Below are 25429 nucleotides of genomic sequence, written 5' to 3'. Positions count from 1 at the left end.
CTTCGTCTTGTGTGAAATGTATCGTTACTTCTAAAGCTGATTTTTATTGGTTTTGCGGGGGACTGGAAAGAATTTACAATGTCGTTGCACAACCTTAGTTGATATGTTTATTGTGATAAAATACTAATTGCTCATTTAGCCCCGTGCTCCTCCGGATTGCTATCGCCTAAAACCGTACGGTATTCCATTCTATGGTGGCTAATGAGACTAAAGGCACGCTGTCACATTTTATCACGGCCTCGCCAGCATTGCCCTACCCTCCCCAGATTGGTACTATCTAAAACCCTACGGTATTCCACTCTATGCTGAATAATGAGGCTACAAGCACCTTCACTCTAGCGCGATGGAGCTGAAATTCCTCCAACTCATTCTTTTGAAGGGCACTGAATCGTTCTTCTGGGCATCTTCCTGAAACCTCCTGCTCATCGCCTGGGCCTCGTTTATAGATATAGGCTTGGTATTGTATGGTTCTACGCCAACCTGTGTAACCTGTACAGTCATATGACTGTACAGGTTCACTGGACAGGTACAGGTGATTATCTAATCAGTGTAAGTATTTGATTACATATAGCTATACACACGGCTACTCTCATTCCTTTTATAGTGTTTCATAATTTGACTTACTTCCTAAGATCGTCTAATAAAGATCGTTATGATATGTTTCTCAAATATAGGACTTATTAAAGGGATTTTGTCTACTTTATCCTAATAGTATCTGTTAGAGAAGGTAGCAGAGCAACACTGCAGCTATAAAGAAGCTATAGGGCTGTGATGCCCTGGTAAAACCCATTTACATTTTGATTGGTTTTGGACGTACATGGACAACAACCACTTAGACTGTTATACAGTTTGTTTATGTTGAGTTAGTGTAAGTATATACAACACGTTTGAAAGGTGATATAGAGCAGTATGAAGTCACCAGTGAATTCATTCACGCTTACTTGTAGCGTGAAGTAGTTGCGTTTCGGTGGCATGATGTGGATGCCGGGTGACTTATTACTGCTGATGTGACCTTCTTAATTTTTGGTGTGGCAATGCATCTGTGATCGAGTTCAGGTAGAGCCCCTGATGGAGCTGATTAAAGATGTCCATTACGGCAGTCTTTGATAAGTAAAGATACTTCGCCGCCTTGAAATTGAATGAAGCCACAAAAGGCTGACTTGTCAGACATTTTTTTTAGATTTACGAATAAATAACTAATACTGTGTAATTTACATAACAAATAAATAAGTATTTCAAATATTTTAGGGACATTTTAGCATGGAGACGTGACAAAACTTTTTTACGGAACTACTTCTCAAAAGTGTTTACATTTTCTTGTTAGGAATGAGTAATCTTTACTAATCTATGACGGCAGTTGTCACTTGACATCAGATGAACTACATGCCCATATGCTACTTCTCCTTATTATAAAAAGACGCTACGCTCTAGTTCTACCCGTTTAAAATTCCGCTCCCGTGCACAACAAACGAACGTAACAAAACTTTTGGACTTAAACGTAGCTAAATAAAATCCCCGTCCTCTATTTTTGGACTTAAACGCCGATAAATAAAGGCCCGTCGTACCTTTATTAAAATTTAAGTCCGGATCTCGAATGATTGAATGGAACGCGCCCTGTTATTTGATTCGTTTTTATTTGGAGTTTTTTTTCTTTTTTATTTAAATTGAAACGCGAAATTGAGTTGTTTCAATGTATTCGGGAAATGAACGTTAAAACGAGCGCGACGGTAAATTATAGTGATGTTTTAAATTAAAGTCGCCCGTTCACAAAGTTCAACTCTCATTGATTCGGATGGAATGGAACTAGCCAAACTAAACGTTAAATATTATATCTATCCTTTCGCTATTTTTCAATTTGACATATTCATTTAGTGATTTTCCAATTATAAAGTACCGATTACTGAATCTCTTATTATCGATGTAATTGTAGAAGTAGCTAAAGACCATGCAGCCCTGTACCATTACCATGAGTTTTTACGTTTTGACAAATATGACTGTTTTGGTATTTGGTTACGTATTGCCCATACAATTTCCAATCAGCGCCCCTAGCGGATTGTATCAGAACTATAGTGTCAGTAACCTAACATTAAATAACTAAATTAACCAAATGGCGCTTTATGTTTTGTCGCTGTTTTTTGCGAACATGTGAGGCAGACAAAAAGTTAATCGTCACTTGAGCACTTACTTATTGTTACGTTTACTCAGTGGTGCGCTTTCGACAACTCATTCTACTGAAGTAAACGGAACAAAATAATGGATTGAGGAAACGTAACGTAAAATTGTGAGATGTTTTGAAAACTCATGGTAAGGGTACTGATGGTAAACGGCTACTGCTGCCGATGGACATCTTAACGAATCCCGACAACTAAATTAGAACGCTACTTATAAGTGTCTCTCCCTTACCACACCTGTAAAACGAGATCACAGCAGCGCTGTACCCGCAAAAATAGGTGTAAAGGCCTTCAGGAACCACGAAAGTTAAACATTTTAACAATTAAATGTTACTTTCAGTTCTAACAGTTGAATAAGCTCCGTAATTTTCCTTAATATCCATTATAGAAGCGAAATTGCGTATGATTTAATAATAACTTAATATTTAAGTAACGAAATTAATCAGAACAACATTACGGGATTATACCAAATGTAAAAGTTATTACAAAATAGAAATTTCCATAATCCCCTAGGTAGCTCAGCGCAACCCAAAATTAGATTTTGTACTGTTGCGTGAATATATTCCCATCCGTTTTCGAAAAGAAGTAAATTAGTTTTTAAATTAGAAAAGCGTGTACTGCTGAAATGTAATTAGTAGTTTTGTAAAGTTTTCGGATGATGAGCATCTCTCGAGAGATGCATTACGAGAGACAAATTGAGATTACACTGCATTGCATAATATGTACTAGTGATGTCACACCGTCGATGTAGAACTATCGATAGTTTTATTCTAGAGATGTTGTACTATCGATTGGTAAATCGGTAAAATCAATACTATCAAGTTGAGAAGAATTATTTTAGGATAATATATTATTAGCTATCAGAAGCGGTTTTTATTAAAAAAAATACACGTGGTAAATAACCTAAACTATATTTCATATGAATTATGTAATTAAAACAATAACAATCAAAGATTCAACAAAAATAGATTCCTAATGAAAATTGACAAGAGGTCCGCTCCGCACAAAGTCTTGAATAATAATGACCGACCGTCGTGCTCGCACCGCCTTTTATACCCATTCTTGATTTTTATTCGACAACCCTCCAACACGGCCTCTCCTGACAGTGTGGCGTCCTCGACACACTCTTCTCATGCACCTGCAGACGCCTCGTAGATCCAGGAACTGCCTCGTACGCGTGCAGTACAGGCACAGGTGCGTTGACTGTCCTGACTGAAGTAGCAGACGGAGCTGTTGCCACGGCTAGACAAGGTAGCGTCGTCTTCAATGTCAAACTCTGTAGATGAAAGAACGATTTAAAGAAAACTGACATAATTCAACCTTTTTATTCTAATCTTACTTCTTCGCGCCAAGTACTGATTAGAGGAACTTTGATTCGGTAATACGGCTGTTTCTGTTGGCGAGGCGTCCTCAACTGCCTCATCACCCAACTGCGGCATGTTTCGTGTATTCAGAGGATTAGATTGTTCACCTTCTGTAATTGAGCAGACACATTTAAGGTTTCATACTTATTTGTGTGTAATGTCCTCAGATCTTTGTTTTTGAGAAGGTAATTAGAAACAATAATTCAGAACCCTTATTACAGATGCAAGCGTGCACTCAAGCATTAGCAATAAGTAATTCAATATGAAATTTTGAAAAGGGATAGATAAAATAAAGATAGGCACGAGAAGACAAAAAAAGATGAATGTCGTACATACTGCATATGTCGCAAACTGCGCAATTCAAGACACAAGCACGACACTTTTACAATGGTTAACCCGTTTAGAAAACGTTCTAACAAATGAGCACGCTGTGTTCCCAATGCTCACCGATACAATGACCATTAGCAACACATCGCTTATGCGGTAAGAGAAGCAAAATCCGGCCGAATTCGCCTCAGCCTTACCACAAAGCATAGGAAGTAAAGCATAAAGATGCCCACCTCTATGCAGACCACGGCGAAAACTTTATTCTTAAAGTCGATACAATTGGACATATAGAAATGTCTAAACACAGCGGATATAAAACAAACAGATACGAGCACCAATCACCCGGGGCAGTTCCCGTCCCCGAATGAGACATAACTTTGCATGTGTGAATCAGTACCCATAAAAGGTTGTTCCAACCCAAACTAATAACAATAAAACACAGAAAATGTTTGTAACACAAACGACACACACACCGTGACTCATCACAGGTGTGCGTGGCTTCACTCTGCGTGTACAGTTGTACACAGCTCCAGGACCACATGTCTGAGCGACTCCAAGACAGCGTCCGAGCATACAAAGCAAAACACAGTATTCGCTAGGGTATGTTTCATATGCACCCGCAGAGCGAACTTTACTTACGAACAAAGTCCTACACATATTAATTTGTGTAGTTGAGTACACTAACTAATACGTTTACCATTATTTTTCTTATAAGTAAACAATAAAAGAAGGAAATAGTGACCAGATCGTTTAACTTAAGGTTTTTGTAACAAACCCAAGTTAAACATCTAGAAACATGCATAATTCTTATGTGACATAGGCATGATTATCAAAATCCTGCCTAGCCATTCATAGGTTCCTCGGTATGGGCCCTACCGAGGAAATAACTTTACACCAGAGGGCAAGGCGCATGAAACCCTCTAACGACTCTCCGTAACACGGAAAGCTTTCACGTTGGGGGAAAAGGAGTATGTACTCCCCCAACGACTCTTCGCCACGCGAAAAGCTTTCACACCAGGGGGCAAGGCGCATGAAACCCCCTAGCGACTCTCCGTTACACGGAAAGCTTTCACATCGGGGGAAAAGGAGTATGTACTCCCCCGACGACTCTTCGCAACGCGAAAAGCTTTCACGTTGGGGGAAAAGGAGTATGTACTCCCCCAACGACTCTTCGCCACGCGAAAAGCTTTCACGTTGGGGGAAAAGGAGTATGTACTCCCCCAACGACTCTTCGCCACGCGAAAAGCTTTCACATCGGGGGAAAAGGAGTATGTACTCCCCCGATGACTCTTCGCAACGCGAAAAGCTTTCACGTTGGGGGAAAAGGAGTATGTACTCCCCCAACGACTCTTCGCCACGCGAAAAGCTTTCACATCGGGGGAAAAGGAGTATGTACTCCCCCGATGACTCTTCGCAACGCGAAAAGCTTTCACGTTGGGGGAAAAGGAGTATGTACTCCCCCAACGACTCTTCGCCATGCGAAAATCTTTTTAAAGAAACAAATCAAGGTACCGACATAGGTACTGAAAGGGTGATCACACGCCTTCAAAAAACATTTCACACGTCTCAGGGGTCCATTCACTTTTCCATGGAACCATATATTGGGCAGCTGCATAAGTGGACTTTCCATAAAACCCACCAAGACACTTTAACTCATATCGGTGGTTAGAAAGAGCATTTTCTACTATATAAGGTCCACGCATGCTAGGATACAGTTTAGCCAAAGATTGGGCAAACTTGACAACAAACACCATGTCACTATACTAGAAAACACGAGGAGGCTTTCAGTGCTTTTCAACCGTTCGGCCGTCCTATGTCTGAGCATCTTCCGTCTCGCTTCCCGGTTGCTTGTAGTTGAATTCAATGCGACATCTCGCACCAAAGTTCGGATTACAGGGCCAGTCAAGAGGTTCAAAGCACAAGTCTGCGTAGTTTTCTGCTTCATCAAGTTTATAATGAGTTGTAATTGAAACAATTCTTCGGCCCGCTTAGCCTTTCGATGGTTTACAGCGATGCGAAGCATGTTCAGGACTGTACGGATGTAGCGTTCCACCTGCCCGTTTGCTTGATCCATTTCAGAAGTAATGTAATAAAGCTGTACACCAAGGATCTTCATCCACGAAGTGAAGCCCATCGATTTCAACAGACGTACTCTATCTGACACAACTAACTTAGGTGTACAGAACAGTAGTTTCAATTCATCAACATCTTGGCGACATAAGGATGTCAGCAAACAATATTTTGTAAATGCATCCACCACAAGCATAACAAACCCGTAACCCTTAGACACTGGAAGAAACCCTAGGACATCTACATGTAAGGTTTCAAAGGAGACTTCAAACCTGTCCATTGATGTGATAAGCTGTAAAGGTGCTTTAGGTATATGCTTGTGGGCGATACATGTTAAATACTGAGAAGGAACAAACTTCCTAAGACTAGGTAACCAAAAATACCTTAAAATTAGGTTCACTACCTTATCTGCCTATATGGCTATGCTCACCATGAAAGATACGGAGGAGGCTCAAACGATTCGGTATGTAGCAAAGGAGCCTCGGCTCTTCACCAATCCGTGAATACCGGTAATACAATGTCATTATGTTTTTCATACCTTGACGCGTCCAATTCACCTTGTTCAAATGATCAAATTTTAGTTTGAGTCTCCTCTTTACCTGCTTCAGAAATATAAACCCAATTACGTGGGCGTTTTATATTGTTAAAATTACATAGGTTTCTACTTAAGTAGTCCGCGTGTGGCACCATGGTGCCCTTTCGGTAAAGAATGGTGAAATTAAAATCCTGTAGGTAAATCCACCATCTTGCCACACGCGGTAACAAGTCTCTTTTTTTTTATTTTGGGTGGATTTTAAGACATTACAATCAGTCACCACCTGGAACTGAATTCAAACGCTGCTTTGCTAAGCAATCACGTATGTGATGGCCTAGTTTTTTACAATAGGCACAAGGAATAGAGCGATCGATCTTAGCGGTGGTCAATTTCGGAACCGCCTCGGTTGCGGACCCGGCGGTGGCAAGTTTCGGCTTTTTAGGACACTGCAACTGCTTGTGTCCTAACTCACCACATAAATGACATTTTGCACTAATCCCAGAGACCTGAGTCCATTGCTTGGTAACTGACATTTTGCTGCTACTATGTTGCGCAAACGGACAGCGCATGACACGTGCATCTTAATTTACTGGTTTCGAAGAAGTAGCCAAGTAACCTACCAGATTAATTTGCGTTTATAGCCGCCGGTTTAACCTGAGGATCCATAACCCCTCGCAACACAATGTCAGTAACCAAGTCATCACTAAGACCCTTAACAATCGAAGTAATGTCCTGCGCGCATATTCCACATAAGTACGAAAACTGTTAGAATTTGTAGACATTACCTCATACAAAATGTTTGCTCGGTCCACCCTCCTAGCGCACAAATATTTAAAGTCCTTTCTAAAGTTTGACCACGAGCGGTCATTGGTAACCCGCTCGTCCAACCACGACCTTGCGTCACCTTTCAAACACTTACCGACGCGAGCAAGACACTCGCATTCATCCCACCGATTTGCAACCTTGGTCCTATCAACTTCTTCAAACCACGAATCCACATCGTGTATGTTAGGGTCAAAACTGGACACATAGTAGCTATGTGTACTTACCGATTTCAGTGACTGAATGGCTTCGACAATCTGTTCAGTTCCGTTCGTGTGGGATGGCTCAGCAGAGGCTAATTGGTCTGGTAAATGTTGAGCAGGCGCCTGTGACTCTAAAGCATGAAGACGAGACATAATAGTGTGCCACGATTCGCGACCACTAAACTCACGATTGTCGTCCCGCCGGCTGCGAGCGGTAATTGTCGCGGCTACGACTCCGACTGTAGTTACGACTGCAGCAACGATCGCGGCTGCTGCGACTGTGATAACGGCGGTCACGGCGCATGTGACGTCTACCATGACGTTCACGACTTCGGCTACGGCTAGGACTACGAGTAAGATGTCGTTCTGTTACCGGAGGGGTGTACCCCTTGTTGGAACTGCTTGAACGGTAGGTCACAGAATGCTCGCTGCGTGAGCGGCGTTTGCCGGAGGTATGACGCCGTTCGCGAGATCGAGATCAATCCATTTTCTACCTGCTTCGAAACACCTCAACACAAAGAAGCACAACAACACAAAAATACCTTACCAATGATAATTAATCGCAACTTTGTCTTTCACGGACACTCATACAAGAGTAAACAAACGTTTAAAGTGCGCAGTGTTCTATCCCACTTCTGATATTAGCTATCAGAAGCGGTTTTTATTAAAAAAAATACACGTGGTAAATAACCTAAACTATATTTCATATGAATTATGTAATTAAAACAATAACAATCAAAGATTCAACAAAAATAGATTCCTAATGAAAATTGACAAGAGGTCCGCTCCGCACAAAGTCTTGAATAATAATGACCGACCGTCGTGCTCGCACCGCCTTTTATACCCATTCTTGATTTTTATTCGACAACCCTCCAACAATATTATATAGTTTAGTTTTAAATATTTTAAAACTAAACTATATAATAGGTTTCATGAAAATTAACTCAAATTCTAGATTCTATAATTGGATTAACTTTGTCTTTAGATTAAAGTAATAACGTTAAGAAGATGGTAATAATATTGACTTGATGCAATACTATCAATACTAATACAGTATCAATACTATCTATATCGATTCTATCGAATATTCTGTTCTGAAAAGAATCTATAGTATCTATAGTATCGAGGTTCAGTTTTTTAGCAGTAATACGTGCTATGGTGTAGAATATCGATAAATATGAAAAAAATCGATCGTCTTACTGCCTGGCTATCACAAGCAACACTAGTACTCGTATATTATGTTAAGTAAAGCCCTTTTAACGTCCCACTACTAGGCATGGATTTCTATCGATAGAATTCAAAAGTACTTAGCCTCAAAAATGCGCTATCGGGCAACTTTTTAACGCAAATACTTACGATACGGGTTAGTGGCGATATTTTGACACTAACGGTCACCCATCGAAATCTCGACCACTTCCGGAATTTTCCGTCCGAAATCTTTAGGAGTTCTAGCTAACCCAGCAAACTTTGTGTTGCCATATAAATTAAAAAAAATGTTAAGGGTGAACAACCCTTATTACTTAGAGGTATGAAAATAGATAGTAGCCGATTCTCAGACCTACTGAATATGCATATAAAATTTGGTGAAAATCGGTAAAGCCGTTTCCGAGGAGTACGGTAACTAACATTGTAACACGAGAATTATATATATAAGATTTACAATCCGAACAAGACGCATGGCACCCAAGTAGTCCAAAAGTAGGAAAAGTGATGTTTTGAAGTTATCTGACAGAAATTATTTCACATTTCATCGAAATATTCTTAGAAGGCGAATCACAGAGATTTCAACCAAATCTCGCTTGGATTAACCTAGCGCTCTAAATACAGCCCATTTCATTGGATCAAATCCAATCTTGAGCATTATCCCTGAGAAATTTGATGGAAAACGTACGGGAAATATTTAAATATGAATTGGTACGATTTAAAGAAGGAAATAAAGACAGAAAGAAAACATTCAGATAATTGCAAAATAAACAAAAAAATAACAGAAAACAACAAAAAAAAACTCACTGTTTTACTTTGTGTTCCAATATTATATTGGATGCATGAATTTCATCAAATTCATCCTTTATGAAAATCAATCAAATCAAATTCATTGATTTCTAAATAAAGTCACTGTTAGTTGTAAAACTTTTTTATTGAGCGCTTAATTTACCATTGGTTGGTTTACAAATAAATATTGGACATAACTATATATTTTATTTTTATTTCTTAGTACCCAACTGAGTAGAGCAATGTTTTTGGTCGTTTTGATGTATTTTGTTTCTTCTCTTGGCACGTTCTACAGTCCAGATAAACATAGCTTGTTGGATTTTAACATAGGTAATAGGTATAAGATGTAGGATTCGTCTCAGTTGCGGTAGTAGCAAAGGCTACATTTTAAGCACATTTCCATCCACTGTCGGGAAAAAAAAGTGTTAAAAAGCGTACCTGGAAACATTAATTATTTGTTGTTAAATATCATACGTAGATGATGATATAATTTTAATGGAAGGATATTCGTACACTTCCACTTAAAACGAGCTCAAATTTTGACATGCAGCTAATAACCCTGTCATGTAATTTAGACTTAACCTGGAGGTCATCTACGTCTGACCTGTTCATCAGAATGATAGAGAACCGTCAAAACTTAAACCATTTCGGGGCATGATATTGCAGGGGACCGACAGGCTCGTAATACCTCTATCAGTCTTCTGGAAAGTAGGACACGTTATTGTTCATAATGAAGAAACTTGACGTTGTAATAAAAATATTATCTGGAATGTACGAGTAATTTATGTTGCAATTGCAATAAACTGCGCGTTTTTCTTATTGTATTGTTTAAAGATTGTAATTCATAATGACGTTAACACACATATACTATACACCATTATACAACCACCACAAAACAAATCATGTATTTCAATGATAAAAAATATATATTCTTATTTACGGACTAATCAAAGACAAAGACTTGACTTGACTTCATTAATTACATATTTGTTAGTAATAGTTTAATATGTATATTTTGTTTACGTTATTTTTCGGCTTGCAATTTTTCTGCTACCTATCTACTACTTGCAAAACTTTCAGTCCCAATTTATCCGTCATTCCACCTCACGGACGGTGTTCCTAATAATTGTTTTTATTGAGTTTTGAGAAAATTTAACTTTCAAGTCTGTCGGATTAAGATTAAGCGGTGGGTCGAATCCTCGATTGTTTTTCGATAATTCCCCAAAAACGAGATCTGTTTCAGTCACTTGTGGTATTAAAGGCGTGTAACGATGAAACGATCAACAAAGCTTAGGCTCCAGGAAATAATAAAGTGTATATTATATAGTCAATTATTTTCATACGATATTTTAATACGAACCAACCAAAAGGGGTTATAAGTCAAAATAAATATGTAAGAAATATTTTTTGTAATGGAACTTTCGTAGCCTAGAGAACGTTTTCAAATGAAAGTCATATTTTGCACATTTTTTCACGCGTTTCATGATAATACCTACGAAACAACCTCCTTTCAATATATACGTCCATGCTCTGTTTTAGAACTTAAATAATTTTAATTTTAAAGTTATAAAGAATATCATGCGTTTCTACTTTCAACTTGGTCTCCAGTGGTAGGCTGGGGTCTATTTGTGACTTCAAGAAGAATTACTGTTTGAGAACAGACTGCATGCCCCCTTTCTGAAAAAACTCTTTTGAGAATTCTGAATAATGCCAATGACATTGACATAAGTCGTAAATACTTTTAGTTACTCGCTTCTAACCGTCAATAAGACAAGTACTTATTTACCCAAAAACGGGATATCTATTCGAAGGCGACTGGCCAATTTCACGAGTATAAAATAAATGGTGAAAGTTGGAATCTGCAAAGGATTAGGTTTGATTTATTGTTCAATTTCTATCTGGTAATTTGTTTAGGGTTTAGAACAACAAGATTTCTTATTGGATAAAACGTATTTGATTTGTGAGGCACGTTGATTACAAAACGGTCCAGGGCTAATTATTTTTGATGGTCATAAAAATTTACAATAATGTTTTTTTACCCCAAGTGAAAAGTAATGTTTTGTGTGTATGTATGTATAATTATTTGGCACGCCAAACAGCCCGAATGGCTTGACGGATTTTAACATATGAGGATTCATGTTGGATTCGTTTAAATTGAAGTATGTTACTATATTATTTTCATTTACTGATCATCTTATGTATAAAATTCTCGTGTCACAGTGTTAGTTACCGTACTCCTCCGAAACGGCTTTACCGATTCTCACCAAATTTTATATGCATATTCAGTAGGTCTGAGAATCGGCTACTATCTATTTTTCATATCCCTAAGTTTATAAGATAAGAGTTTTTCACCCTTAACATTTTTTTATTAATATGGCAACACAACGTTTGTCGGTTCAGCTAATTATAAATAAGGTGTTTTTTTTTTAATAATTACTTGTTAAATCTTATCACCTAGTCTCTAATTAAAGCAAATACTCTTCCATTTTACCTACACCCTTTAGACCAAAACAACAGCAATACTAGACACTATCACCACATCTTTTAAACCGGAACACACCAGCGCCTAACATTACCGTTATTATACAGAAATAGGTATGGCAGTCTTCGGAGTCGAACCTGAAAGGTTTCCACGTTCAAAAGTATAAAAATCTGTTAAATACAATCTCCGTACTCTGTATTTAATTTGAAATCCAGTCGGTTTTCGGGTTTATTCAAGCGAGTTGCCTGTTCTGTACATCTTTTTTCCGGAAATTGGATCAAGCGCTTTAAAGGACATTTTCTATTGGTCAGTCGCTTGGCTTTCAGGTTTTTTCACGCCACTGAAAAGGTCTCAAAGAAATAAAAGTCTGTGATAAACGAACTCGCCCTAACACGCCGGCTAAGGGGTATTTTGGCGTGCTTGTGTTTATTCTGAATGGATATACCCCACCCATATACTTTTGGGATTCACTCGAATATTGCGCTAATAATCTATATATATATAAGAGATTTCCACGTATATAGTCACTCATCACGATATCTCTGGAACCATTAGAGCTAAAGACTTGAAATTTGGTAGGAATATTCTTTTCACCGAGTAGAGGTCAGCTAAGAACGGATTTTACAAAATTCCACCCCCAAGAGGGGTTGCGGGGGTGTTAATTAAAAAAAATTCACATTTTAAAACTACAGCTCTTATAGGTATGAAACTTAGTCAGGATATTCTTTATGGCATGTTTGAATTTACTAAAAACTAATTTTATGATATTCCACCCACAGAGGGGAGTGCGGGGGCGTTGAAAATTAAAAAAAAAAATTATCTTCCAATCTATCGCTTTTAAAACTCTGAAACTTGACCAAAAAATTTTATGAAATATAGCTTCATTTTATAATGTAGATGCGCACTAAGAATGGATTTTTTGATATTCCACCGTTAAGGGGGTTAAATGGGGGTTGGAAGTTAATATGAAAGTCCGTCAGTTCTAAAGCAAACTAGATGAACATTGGTATTTAGCTTTCTGATTTAAAGTAATAAAAATGTAATCTAAGGGTTTTTCCAAAATCAACCCTAAAGGTGGTTAAATAGGGGTTGACAGGTTATTTTAAATTTTGCCATTTTGGAAGCCAGCACTATGAAAGTTAGCCATTGCTTTGCTGGTTAGATATAAAATAACTTTAGTTCTACCGTTTTTGGAAAATCAACCCCTATGTGGGTTAAATAAGGGTTGTAAGTTTGTATAGAATTCCCCCAGTTTTGATGTAAACGCTATCAAAATCGGTATTTAGGTTTTCGATTAAAAATAATTAAATACCTATTTCACCATTTTTGGAAAATCAACCCTTAAGTTGGTAAAATAAGGGTTAACAGCTTATTTTAAAATTTGCCAATTTGAAAGCCAGCACTATGTAAGTTAGCCATTGGCTCACTGGTTAGATACAGTGGAACTATAATTCTACCGTTTAGAAAATGAACCCTTATTTGGGTTAAATAAGGGTTGTAAGTTTGTATGAGAGTCCCCCAGTTTTGATGTAAACTGTATAAAAATCGGTATCTGGGTTTCGATAGAAAATAATTAATCATCTATTTCATTGTTTTTGGAAAATCATCCCTTAAGTTCGTTAAATGGGGGTTGGAATTTTATTTCAAACTCCGTTAATTCGGAAGCAAGGACTATAAAAACTTGCATTTGGCTTTCCTGTTGGAAATAATAGAACTTTTTTAACACCATTTATGGAAAATCTATCCTCAAGAGGGTAAAATAGGGGTTGTAAGTTTGTATGAAAGTCCACCAGTTTTGAAGTAAACTGTATAAAAATCGGTATTTGGGTTTTCGATAGAAAATAATTAAACACCTATACCATTATTTTTGGAAAATCATCCCTTAAGGTCGTTAAATGGGGGTTGGAATTTTATTTCAAACTCCGTTCATTCGGGAGCGACCACTATGAAAAATTATCATTACAATCAATGAAGCATCTGAGTCACGGTTTTTTTTAGATTTTTAGATCAACCCTTAAGACTGCTATAGAAGGGTGTATGCATTATGCCTTTCTGTTTACACATCTGTTTGTAAGCATTTTAGCAACTCAACAATCAACCACCATTAGGGTACTATTTTTTTTTATACTATAGAAGTAGAAGACGAGCATGCAGTCCACCTGATGGTAAGTGGCTACTGCCGCCCATGGACATCTGTAATCAACACCAGATAGGATTAGATATTCCTACCTGAGGTCAGCCACAGATGCGCCGCTACCCCTGAGGACTAGAGATGCGCATTATATATCACTGAAGTGAAAAGAGAGATATATATCTTTTCAACTCAGTGATATATATCACTCTTTTAGCTCAGTAACTCACTTTAGCTCAGTAGCTCTGTAAAGATATAAGCGACATTTTATATCAGTATATCAGAGAATCAGATCAAAATGTTTTGACAACATTTTTGATTCCTATAATTAATACAAAACTGGCAAGAAATTATATATAAATTTCACGGCCAACACTATTTGTATATCCCTATTTTCATATTATTAGCAAAGAAAAAAGATTTTAATTAGTGTTTAAGACGTAATGCATTTGACTCGAATCAGACTCTCTCAGTCAGTCGCTCATTTGACTCATAACTCACTCGCGAGCGAGTATAAAACTGTTGAGTTGAAGAAGATCTTATATCCGGAATCGTATGGACCTATGAACTCAACCATGTGACGCGGATATAAAGATATAATTCAAATTCGTCGGAGTTGATGAGTGATTAGCTCTTTGGTGAAGATATATATCTTTTATATCACTCACTCGCGAGCTACTCAAGTCTACTGAGGACTAAGTTGGAACGCCTCGGAAAAGTCTGTCTCCCTTACCACACCCTTAAAAACGGAACACAGCAGCGTCTAACACTGCTGTTATTAGGTAGAAATAGGTGTGGCGGTGGTGCCGCCGGAGTCGAACCACAAAGGGTTCTACCACCTTTATAAACCTATAAGTAAAGGAAGATTCTTTAAAAACCGTTGTTGAAGTTACTTCCTTTGGCGTGTCTGGAAAAAGAACAGAGTGCAGAGAGGTTTAGTGTAGGGTGAAATTCCACGGGCCATCGTAACATATATTTTTAACATGGGAATGTACTCGGATTACGCGTGTTGAAGTGCACATCGACGGTTTTTTAGGGTTCCGTACATAAAGGATAAAAACGGAACTCTATTACTAAGACTTCACTGTCTGTCCGTCTGTCCGTGTGTCACAGGGCTCTATCTCTGGAACCGTAATAGATAGACATTTGAAATTCTTACAGAGGATGCATAACGGTGGCCGCTATAACAACAAATACTAAAAATAAAAAAGTTGAAAACAAAAAGGGGTCCCCATACAACAAACTGCTATTCGATATTTTTCCAACTAACTTTTAAACCGTTAGAGGTAGACAGTTGAAATTTTCACAAAATGTGTAAATAAAAATTTTAGTTGTACGGAATGCTCAAGGTGCGGGTTGGACTTGCACTTGGTAAATTATTAGTAACGCGCAGACTCGCGGGCCACAAGGAAAAGTCGCGGGCCATACACCACCCGTGGGTGTCGGCTTGCCGACCGCAGGTGTTGAATTAGCTTTCAGAAATTTGATGATAAAGTATTTATTGATACATATGTACATAGGAATGTTTTTGAAATTCTACTAAGGAGGTAAAAGAAGTGTTATATGTATATATACGGGAATCTTTTAGGTTCGAAGTTAGAAACGTAAAATTTCAGATAACGTCTATTCAGACAAATACACGACAACGTGGACGGGTGCAAATTTCATATATGATAATGCGTAATTTTGGTATACTGATTAGGTACATCGCAACTACTTTGGACACACTGCGTGCCAACATTTTGTCCTGCCGTGGGGTATGGTTGTGGTTATGCGTGGATTAGTGATGGTTATGTGATAGACACATAGACCTTGGATTAAAATTTTTGGGCTAGAACAGGGCTACAGTATCCCCTGCCTGTCGTACGAGACTAAAGGGGGACTTCGGGAGTTGCGGGCAGCAAGAATGGGAGCTCTAACCGCCCAGCCAGCTACCCTGAAAAGAACCACTGTATGTAAGGCCGCATATAACATGGACGGTTCCTATGGAATAGAGTAAATAATAATTATTGTATCCTACATGAAACTTATATTTTAAAGAAAGTTTCATTACAGTCCACTAATTAGAATTTTAGTGTATGTTTCTGAAGAAAGCTTGACCAATTTAGTTACACAGTGAAGAAAAAAAGCTTTTATTAATTAAATATTAATGCTATTTTATCGTTAAAATTGTTAAAGGTACAAATTTACGATTACAGTTACGAGTATTTGTCTGTTATATCATATTTTTTTACGCGGGCGAAGCCGCGGGTTCTGCTAGTACTTTATAAAGTAGAATAATAATTTATACAGTTTTCCTGTTAGTTTACTTAATAAATCAGAACAGTAAAGATATAAATCAGCGTAGTAAAGGTAATATTCTTCATGGTTTGAGTATGATAGCACCAACACCTTAGGCAAAAGGTTCTCAAGCATGAAACGTTGTTAAGTACGAGTAGGATAGAAACACTCCGTTACTGTACCCTTACCATAAGGTTGTACGTTTTGACAAATATGACTGTTTTGGTATTTACATATTTGCCCAATCAGCGCCCCTAGCGGATTGTATTAGAACTATATACGTAATATTAAATGTCTAAATTGACAAATGGCGCTTTATGTTTTGTCCCTCTTTTTTGCGGACATGTGAGGTAGACAAAATGACTTGACTTATTGTTACGTTTACTCAGTCTACTAAGCAAACGGAACAGAATAACGGATTGAGTAAACGTAACGTAAAATTGTGGGTGTTTTGAAAACTCATGGTAAGGGTACTGGTCAAGTTTAACTGGTATGTTTTGACTAGCTCACAGTCCTGTGATCACTCAATCCATTTTTATAACCGAGAGATACACCTCAGGGGTAGCATTGCATATGTGACCAACAGATAGGCCTAATTATGTGGAGTTAATTACATATGTTCATGGGCGGGAATAGCTAGTTACCGCATGTTAGTTCGCTACTTCAGTATTATAAAAGAATCCTATAGAAATGAATGATTACAGACTGATAAGCATGTTCCACAACGCATCTAATATTTCACAGTCCAGGTGCGCCCGCCGAATTTTAAGACGTATTTTTGCACGAGTTTTTGACGGATATTATCGTCGTTCAATCTCGTCCCGAATAAAGGGGAAGTTTGACGTGACGACGGCTTTTTCCACTTCAATGTTTTCGTGACATCCATCGCTGTTTTTGTCGTTTCACAAATTAATTCTAAGACGGCGGATATAAATATGGAAATGCGTTTAATAAAAAGATTTTCTTTTCTGTTTTATTTAAATTAAAAACGAATTTACAATCGGTTTTCGTTGTGTTTTGTGTTGTTTTATTATTAAGCTCAATTTAATTATTTGTGTGGTTACAATGTTAAAACGGATTTTTAAACTTGTTATATTTAAATTATAAATAATTATTAAACGTGCATAACCTCATGACTCGCGCAACCTTGAGTAGAGGGTAATGTATCTACGCTTTAAGAAACCTAAAAATATAACAACACACATAAGGCAAAATTGAAGTTAAGTAAGATTTATGTACATTTCTCTGAAAAATGAGGTGTTTAATAATCATATTCTCCTGTACCGTATACAAAACAGAGTGGACGAACCTTTTCTAAAATGAACAAAGTCGCAGCAGTGGCCAGTCTAATTAATTACCGCGGTAACGTGTCATCGCTCATTCAATAAAGCATTCCCCCGCCATGTTTTGTTAACGAGCGTCTGTTTTCTTTCGGAGTTCGAGAGTTCCATAAACAGATTTATTTTGAAAGCTTTCCAAGGTAATTCCCCGCTGAAAGGCGCGGAAAACAAACAATGGAAATATCTTTGCTCATATTTGTACATGTGTATGTATACCGAATAATATAAAACCCCTAATAGTAGGTAACATACACATTAATAATAGCAATGATATTTAAATATAACAGTTGGGCACGGTTCGTTTATTGTAGCCAAGGGAGATTTACCCTACCAAACTAATAACTGAATTAACAAATACCAATTAAATTAATAATTTGTGATTTGATAATACATAATTATTACTATTTTTATTCGATGCTTCTACATAATTATATTTCGCTTCTTTGTCCAGTTCGTTCGTCCATATCCATGACATCCACGATACTGAAGTTTTCTTGCAGGTCTAAAATCATAAAAAGCGTCTTAAATATAAATTTCCCAACAGCGCATTATTATTTCTCTCACATCGTGCACATATGCTCCACACCGTACCTACTCCCGGGCGAGTGACAACACGGGCGCTAATTATGAAACGTCGCGAAGAAAAATGAAACACGGGGTGTGTTTCAAAAACGTTGTGAGGAAAAATGAAACACACCCCGCCGATGATGTATGGCCCGCTTGAAATATGAAGTGTTTCATAACGCCACTCGCCGCTCGCTTAATCGTGTGCCGCAAAAATATTTGACTCTATTTGGAATAGAAGTAGAACATGTATGCATGCAGAATCTTACAGCCTACCTGATGTGTGCTACTGCCGCCCATGAACGTCTGTCATCAACAACAGATTAAAGGAGTCCTGCCGGAGGTCGGATGCGTACATCATATTTCCATCCAATTTCCGTAAATTAAATTTGGATTTTTTGAATGTTTTAGGATTTTGAATCTTGCTTACATTATTGTTTTAGTATTTTCCAATTTGTTCCTATTTTTTAATATTATGCCATTTACGGCGGTCTTTAGTTTTCTTTGGAGCAACATTTCATCACCTTTTTTCCTTCGAGTGCGGTACCCTGTTCTGGTCTTGCCCTGGTAAGCAATTACAAGAACCACACCTTCGAGCGTTAAAGATTGCCGTTATGCCTACACCTGCCGTTGCGCCACAATCTTCGTAGTCCTCTTGCCACCTGCAACCCCGGAAGACCCCTTCCAGACAAGATACCGTAGCTCTATTCTGATTCTGATACTACAGGATACCATCACCACAGAACTTCATATTTTTCTAAAACCAAACATCGTAAATCCAGAGTAACCCGTACATCCAGTTATGAGAAAGTGGGACATTGTCTGCGAGCGTCCTGTCGGCTCGCTGTCCCATTTCTCGAGGGACACTTAATTGTCGGCTTTTGTGGCGACACACACTCCACCGAGACACGTGACGGACACACACTCGTGTGAAGAATGTACCATGGTATACTGGTTCGCGATTTGTTCATATACCTGTCATTTACCAGCTGTAATTTTAAACGCAACAACTTGCTCATTGCTTATATTGATCATGGCTAGGATATTTCTTAATTTTAAGAATTCCGTAGTCAAAGATAAAAAAGGAACCCAATTACTCGTACTAAGCCGCTGCCTGTCCGACTGTTCTCAATCTCTTGAATTGCCCCAGACAGACGTATTAAAAATTTACGGAGTATGTATATCGGCAGCCGCTATGATAACAAATACTAAAAATTAAATGAATATTTTACAACATAGCACACGAATACCTTACTAGCATCACTTACCTACATGATAAGTCTGTAACCAGTTCTATATAAAATAGGACATTCTACCATGAAGTCCATCCTAAGCACTGAGATGTTCACCCCATATTATTTAACATCAAAGTATCCTATATACTTTAATTCATACTTAGCCCATACAGGCAAAGTACATATATACAGAGGTATACTAACAGACTATATTCCTAAACATTTATTGATATACAAAAATCTTTAGACTTTTATTATTCCTCCTGTTTCATCTTTATTCCTACAAATTTAAAGTACATTATTAAATATCCTATCTTGTGCTTCAATTTCCGTGATCTTAAATATTTTCATAAGTAAGTTATGTAAAGATCCCATCGCGTACATAATCTTCCTCCCAATGAACAATGGAAGCGAGTTATTAAAACGTCTTTCTTTTGCTTCAATTCCTGTAATATAATAAAACCTTACTAGTGTACTTTCGAAATTTCTATCTGGTACCAAAAATTTCCTTTTAGTGTACCAATCTCCATTCACATTTGGAACGACGCTCATAACCTTGTATAATTTTGTTGTAGGTCCGGAGTTCCAATCCCGGGCAGCTCTATTTTTTCGACGTTATATGCGTATTAAAAATTTTAACATGCTTATGGCCATAACTTCGTATAATATTTTGACAGATATTTTGACAAATCATATCTTTTGTATAATATTTTGACAGATACGGCCTGTGTCTGCGCAGTCTTTCACTTTTACTTTCTTTGCGTCATTTCTAACACAAACGATATCTGTAGATTAACATCTGTAGATTAATAGACACCATTAATATTAAAGGATAACACCGTGACATCTACATACCAATTGATCTTGCTAAAATTGCTCAAACGTGTGTCCTAAAGCCTGTGTGTAGCCTAAATAAACTAAATCCCCATGGGGGACTAAATCCCCATTTAGCCAGAGTGCTGGACTACGACCAAAGCCATTAATTATAAGCAGATCCAAGCCCAGTAGTGGGACTATCTGCACCGATCTCTCTGCTCGCAAACCAATCGCCCGGAACAAACGACAAGACGCGATCGTCGAATTTTTCCCATCCGCCCTTAAATTAAACAAGGTGGCAAGAAAATTCAATCCAATCTAAACTTCCTTCAATCCAATTTGAATTTCCTCACCTTACCCCTCCCCCCGGGGCGCAAGGCGTCCCGGCAATTTATTTCTATCCCCGCCCGTGCCCGTCAATACTGAGCGGTGAGCGACTCGTCAATAGTCCGTGTGAGTCTTAGCAATAGTTTTCTTGTCAGTAGGTTCTTGTCAATAGTCAGTGCGAGTCTTCGCAATAGTTTTCTTGTCAGTAGGTTCTTGTCAATAGTCAGTATGAGTCTTTACAATAGTTTTCTTGTGGTATAGGCAGAAACGTCTTAAAGTCACTTTAAACCGCCATACGTCATCGTAGTTCAGATATAATTATGTCTATGGTGTGTAGTCTATGTTGTGATCGCGTGATTTTTACATTCATCAGTTTTCAATTTTTTTTTTTTAATAATTACCTTACGTTCTCATAAAATCAGAGGTTCTTGCCTAGGATTTGAACCTCGGACTGACTCGAAGTAGACATCACGAGCTCAATAAATCAATCATTCATGATTACATATAATTTAATCATTCTACAAAGTCATTGTGCTTATCACAAATTCGCTACGCAGGCCGTTTTTAACCCTTGCGCGGCGTTGGACCCTTGTAGCAGGAAATTCGAAGGGAAATAGACCGTAGTTCTTGGAATGACCCACGAGGGCTTGTTTTTTCCGTTCCCGTGATTGAGTGCTGTAGGTGGACCCAGTAGCCTTAATTTTATTTTGTTGGCTTTTAAACATAATAGATAGATATAAGGTGGAAATAGGTATAGTTATTTAGTATAATTCTTTTTGAAACTACATACTTACTTGCCACATTGTATATTTTTGTAAGAAATGCAAAAATGTAAAAATGTTGGATAATTTAAAAAAAAAGAAGATTTTTATAGGATTTCGTGTCACTTATGGCTGAGAAACATCCGGCGAAAAAAATATCTTATACTCAGAAAAACCCTCATTTAATACCCATATCATAAGGGGACATAAATATTTGGTACACCTTATAGGTATATCCACCTGCTCGCAACAACGTCAGAGCGGACTAGCAGTTTGGCGAGGAGTATATACATACACACACACACACACACACACACACATATATGACTACCTGATATGTAGGACACCAAACAATTTCCGCATCGAAGCTTAAAAATAACAAAACAAAATTGAATGCGTATTTAAATAAGCTCTTCGGTTGAACAGATTTGAATTGTGCCTATTAATAAATATTTGCGTTCGGTTTTATGAATTTTGATTGACACGTAACCCTCGATGGCCCAATTTGTTTGTGTTTAGAAAAATATGCAAATCTGTATCATATGAGCTTGTGGCGGCAGTTGTGTCGTTATACAGTTTTTTATGCCCCATGGTGGGTCTTCTCTTTGTATTTTCAAAATGTGTGTTATTCCATGTAATGTGATGATCGGGATACTTTTAGGCCAATACCTACCTAATTATCTATTTTATTGGATATTTATTAAAAAAACTTTTAACAAGGTTTTTTCTTAATTTTTTACATATTTATTTCACATAGTTTTTGCCACTTGAAACTACAAAATCTAACTAAGAATTAAGGTGAATGGTTAAGGTTTCTGAGGTGTAATCAGATTTTTATGACAGGTATTTTGTATGAGTCTGTTTTGAATCTGAAGGATAGAAGATTAGAAAAGCAGTAAGACTTGGTAATTGGTAGCATCTGTTCTCATATAAATTGTAGACTACACTTGCTTAGTCAGTTAAAAAAAAAACATCATTACCCAAACTTCGTCACCACTCGTCAAACTTCGCCCAAGCTCGGCCAATTTCGTCATCGTTCGGCAAACATCGAACCGCGTGCCGGTCGGACATCACGTTTTTCATTAGCGAGTGTTTGTTGGCAATCAAGCTCCTCGACGGATTACGGGCTTATGAGGGCACTCGGTGCGGATCTATTTCGAGTTCGGGGGTGGGAGATTACGCTATACTGGCGGCATGCTGATCGCGGACACCTGACAGGTTTTTTTTTATAATATAGACGAGCATGCAGTCCACCTGATGATAAGTGGCTCCTGCCGCCCATGGACATCTGTAATCAACCCCAGATAGGATTAGATATTCCTACCTCAGGTCGGCCACAGATGCGCCGCTACCCCTGAGGACTAAGCTGGAACACCTCGGAAAAGTATGTCTCCCTTACGACACCCTTCAAAACTGAACACAGCAGTGCCTAACACTGCTGTTATTAGGCAGAAATAGGTGTGGCTGTAGTGCCGCCGGAGTCGAACCACAAAGGGTTCTACCACCTTTTAAGATTGTAAGATTCACCTTGTAAGATTTTAATATCAGACGAGTATGCAGTCCACCTGATGGTAGTCATCATAGACCTGTAACTACCTCTATAAAGAACAGAGGTTGTTCTTATACGATCAAAATAGCAAACTAGTATGCTGTTCCTGATGGTAAATGGTCATAGTCGCCAATAGACTTCTAACTCACAGAGGTACTAGCCAATACAGATGCGGTAGCATGCCTGGAGACTCAAATGGTAGCTACATTTATGATGTCAGTTGACGTCCACACTTCTGCACTGAAACGCAAGAACTACCATCTTGCTCATAATATGAGTAAACAAAAAAACATTATAATCAAGACATTTCAATAATTCAATTTCTTAAGAAATAAACCTATAATCAGATAATTTATGATAAAGAGACATTGAAATCATACAAAGACTTACTAAGCTCCATTTCCTACAAGTGAATATACGGATTTAAAATGAACTCACATAAGTACCGGAAATAAATGTATAGACCGCCAAATCGACTTTCCATCCACGTCGCTCAAATGAATGAAACCTTTTCGATTTCTTGCGAACAGCCGCGGTCCGGTCTTTCATTCGTTCCATTCGCCGCAGAGAGCAAAAAAGAACGTACCTAATTGCGACGGCGCTTTCAGAAAGGGGCTAAGAAGTCAGCGGTAACACGCTTCTACGTATAGAAATGAGTAATGGAATTTGTTATTAATTCTGAACAGGTATTGGTGGATACGTAAGTGCAACTAATGGAAAGATTTTTAATGAAACACCCCGCTCCACTTGTCAAGGTGTACGACCTTCGTCTGTCATGCTGTCTCGTTTTGTCGATCGATAGGATTGGTGGTTTAGTGAAACACAAAGTTAATAACGCGTTAATTGAAATTATTGTATTATAATATGAATGATGAATAAGCGATGTGGTACTGAAAATAAGCTAAGTTTTTCAATGACATATAACTATGCTCTACATATACAATAATATAAATATATTTGGTTACAATAATTTGTTTGAACATAATTCTATAATTTAAGTCAGACAAAAATATTACTAATAAAATAAAACTACCATTCGACCCTATGATACTCCCACAATTTAGTCGAATTCAACAACAGTTCATCTTCAACCCTTTACGCTGTAAGACGTGCATATTAATGAACCATACATACCAATACATTATCCGTCACTGTCGGTTAAAAACAGGTAAATTAGAAACAACCATTTTTACAAGCACGCTACTTACCCACTATCGTAAACACGATTACACTCACCGCCGTTTTCGTGGCCACACTGTCATATCGCTCCTCTGAAAGGGCGATACTTGTGAATGACAAATTATAAGAACTCGCAGAGCACGAAATTGCTCCTCAGCAGGGAAAAAAATTATTGAATTTCGCCATTTTTTATTAACGCCGCCCTTGTTACTGAGAAATTCGAAACCTTATTCTGTAAGAAGCCTCGTCGCACAATCTAAGATGATTAATTGAAGAATTTCGTTCAATTCGCCAAGAAATATTGAATTTTATAATTATGTTAGCGAAATGTACAAGGTTAAATGAAATTCTAAAAATAATTAATTTCATTTTATAATACCTAATTAATATCATAATAGGGTTATGGAATTAGGTTAATAATCTATGTATGAGCCAATATCGGATGCGGTCGGGAATTAGTTGCTAAATTTCATGCGCTAATCAGAGTTTCGGAGGGCCTGCCTTATTGCCTGCCAAAAAGCGTTGCTGGAAATTAAAATAAATAGAATAATAGAAAATAAAAAAAAATAGAGTATATAGTACGAATATTCGTCATTTAGTCAGCTGCAATAAATTAAGATTGACCGCACATGGTCTATAAACGGTACAGGTAATTTATTCGAAAAATCTGTTAAGATGCAATGCAATCTAATCTAATGTAATATTGTTAAAACATAATCTAATTTTTTTTCGCAGGAAATCGAGCACTGCTACTACCACGGCACGGTGAAGGACTACCCCGGGGCGTCTGCCGCCTTCCACACTTGCAACGGCGTGTCCGGGGTCATCCACATCGGGAACGAGACATTCGTGATCCATCCCTTCTACGGCGGCGATCTATCGGTCAGTGATGCATGCCTTTATATCTTAAACTGGAGTTGAGTTAACGGTTTTAAGGAGAAGAACGTTCATTATTTAAAATTTACGATGCTCTAGGTATGTTTGTAGTTAGTGTAACAGTACAAAAATAAAAATACAGGCGGCGCTCTGACGGCTGACGTCACATCAGTTATACTTGTGAAGACCTACCCAAAAGACATAAATACTACCTCTACTCTTATTTTATAATTTCTGTTATGAAATTATGTTTTTTTCTCTTTTGACCTGTTCAAAATGACATAGTATTACACTCCAATTATAATCAAAATTGTTATCACTACGATTAATACTATACTCATTTAAATTTGTGTAAAAAAGGTCTACAATATAAATATTTAATAACATTTAATCGAGATTTTCGAG

General features: G+C 37.7%; 1 protein-coding gene across 1 annotated transcript in view; it reads left to right on the top strand.

The window, feature by feature from the left end:
• The window catches only part of mmd (disintegrin and metalloproteinase domain-containing protein mind-meld), a 544021-nt gene that overhangs the window by 443664 nt on the left and 74928 nt on the right, over nt 1–25429 (top strand). Inside the window, exon 9 of the mRNA XM_073088069.1 lies at nt 24884–25030. Within this exon, the coding sequence (XP_072944170.1) occupies nt 24884–25030 (147 nt within the window). The remainder of the gene's footprint in view (nt 1–24883; nt 25031–25429) is intronic.

Source organism: Epargyreus clarus, unplaced genomic scaffold, assembly GCF_041222505.1.
Source record: "Epargyreus clarus isolate Ecla_fem2 unplaced genomic scaffold, WU_Ecla_fem_2.2 ptg000026l, whole genome shotgun sequence".
In the NCBI taxonomy this organism is placed as follows: Eukaryota; Metazoa; Arthropoda; class Insecta; order Lepidoptera; family Hesperiidae; genus Epargyreus; species Epargyreus clarus.
The sequence above is the reverse complement of the archived record's forward strand: the minus strand, read 5'-3'. Positions and strand labels throughout refer to the sequence as shown.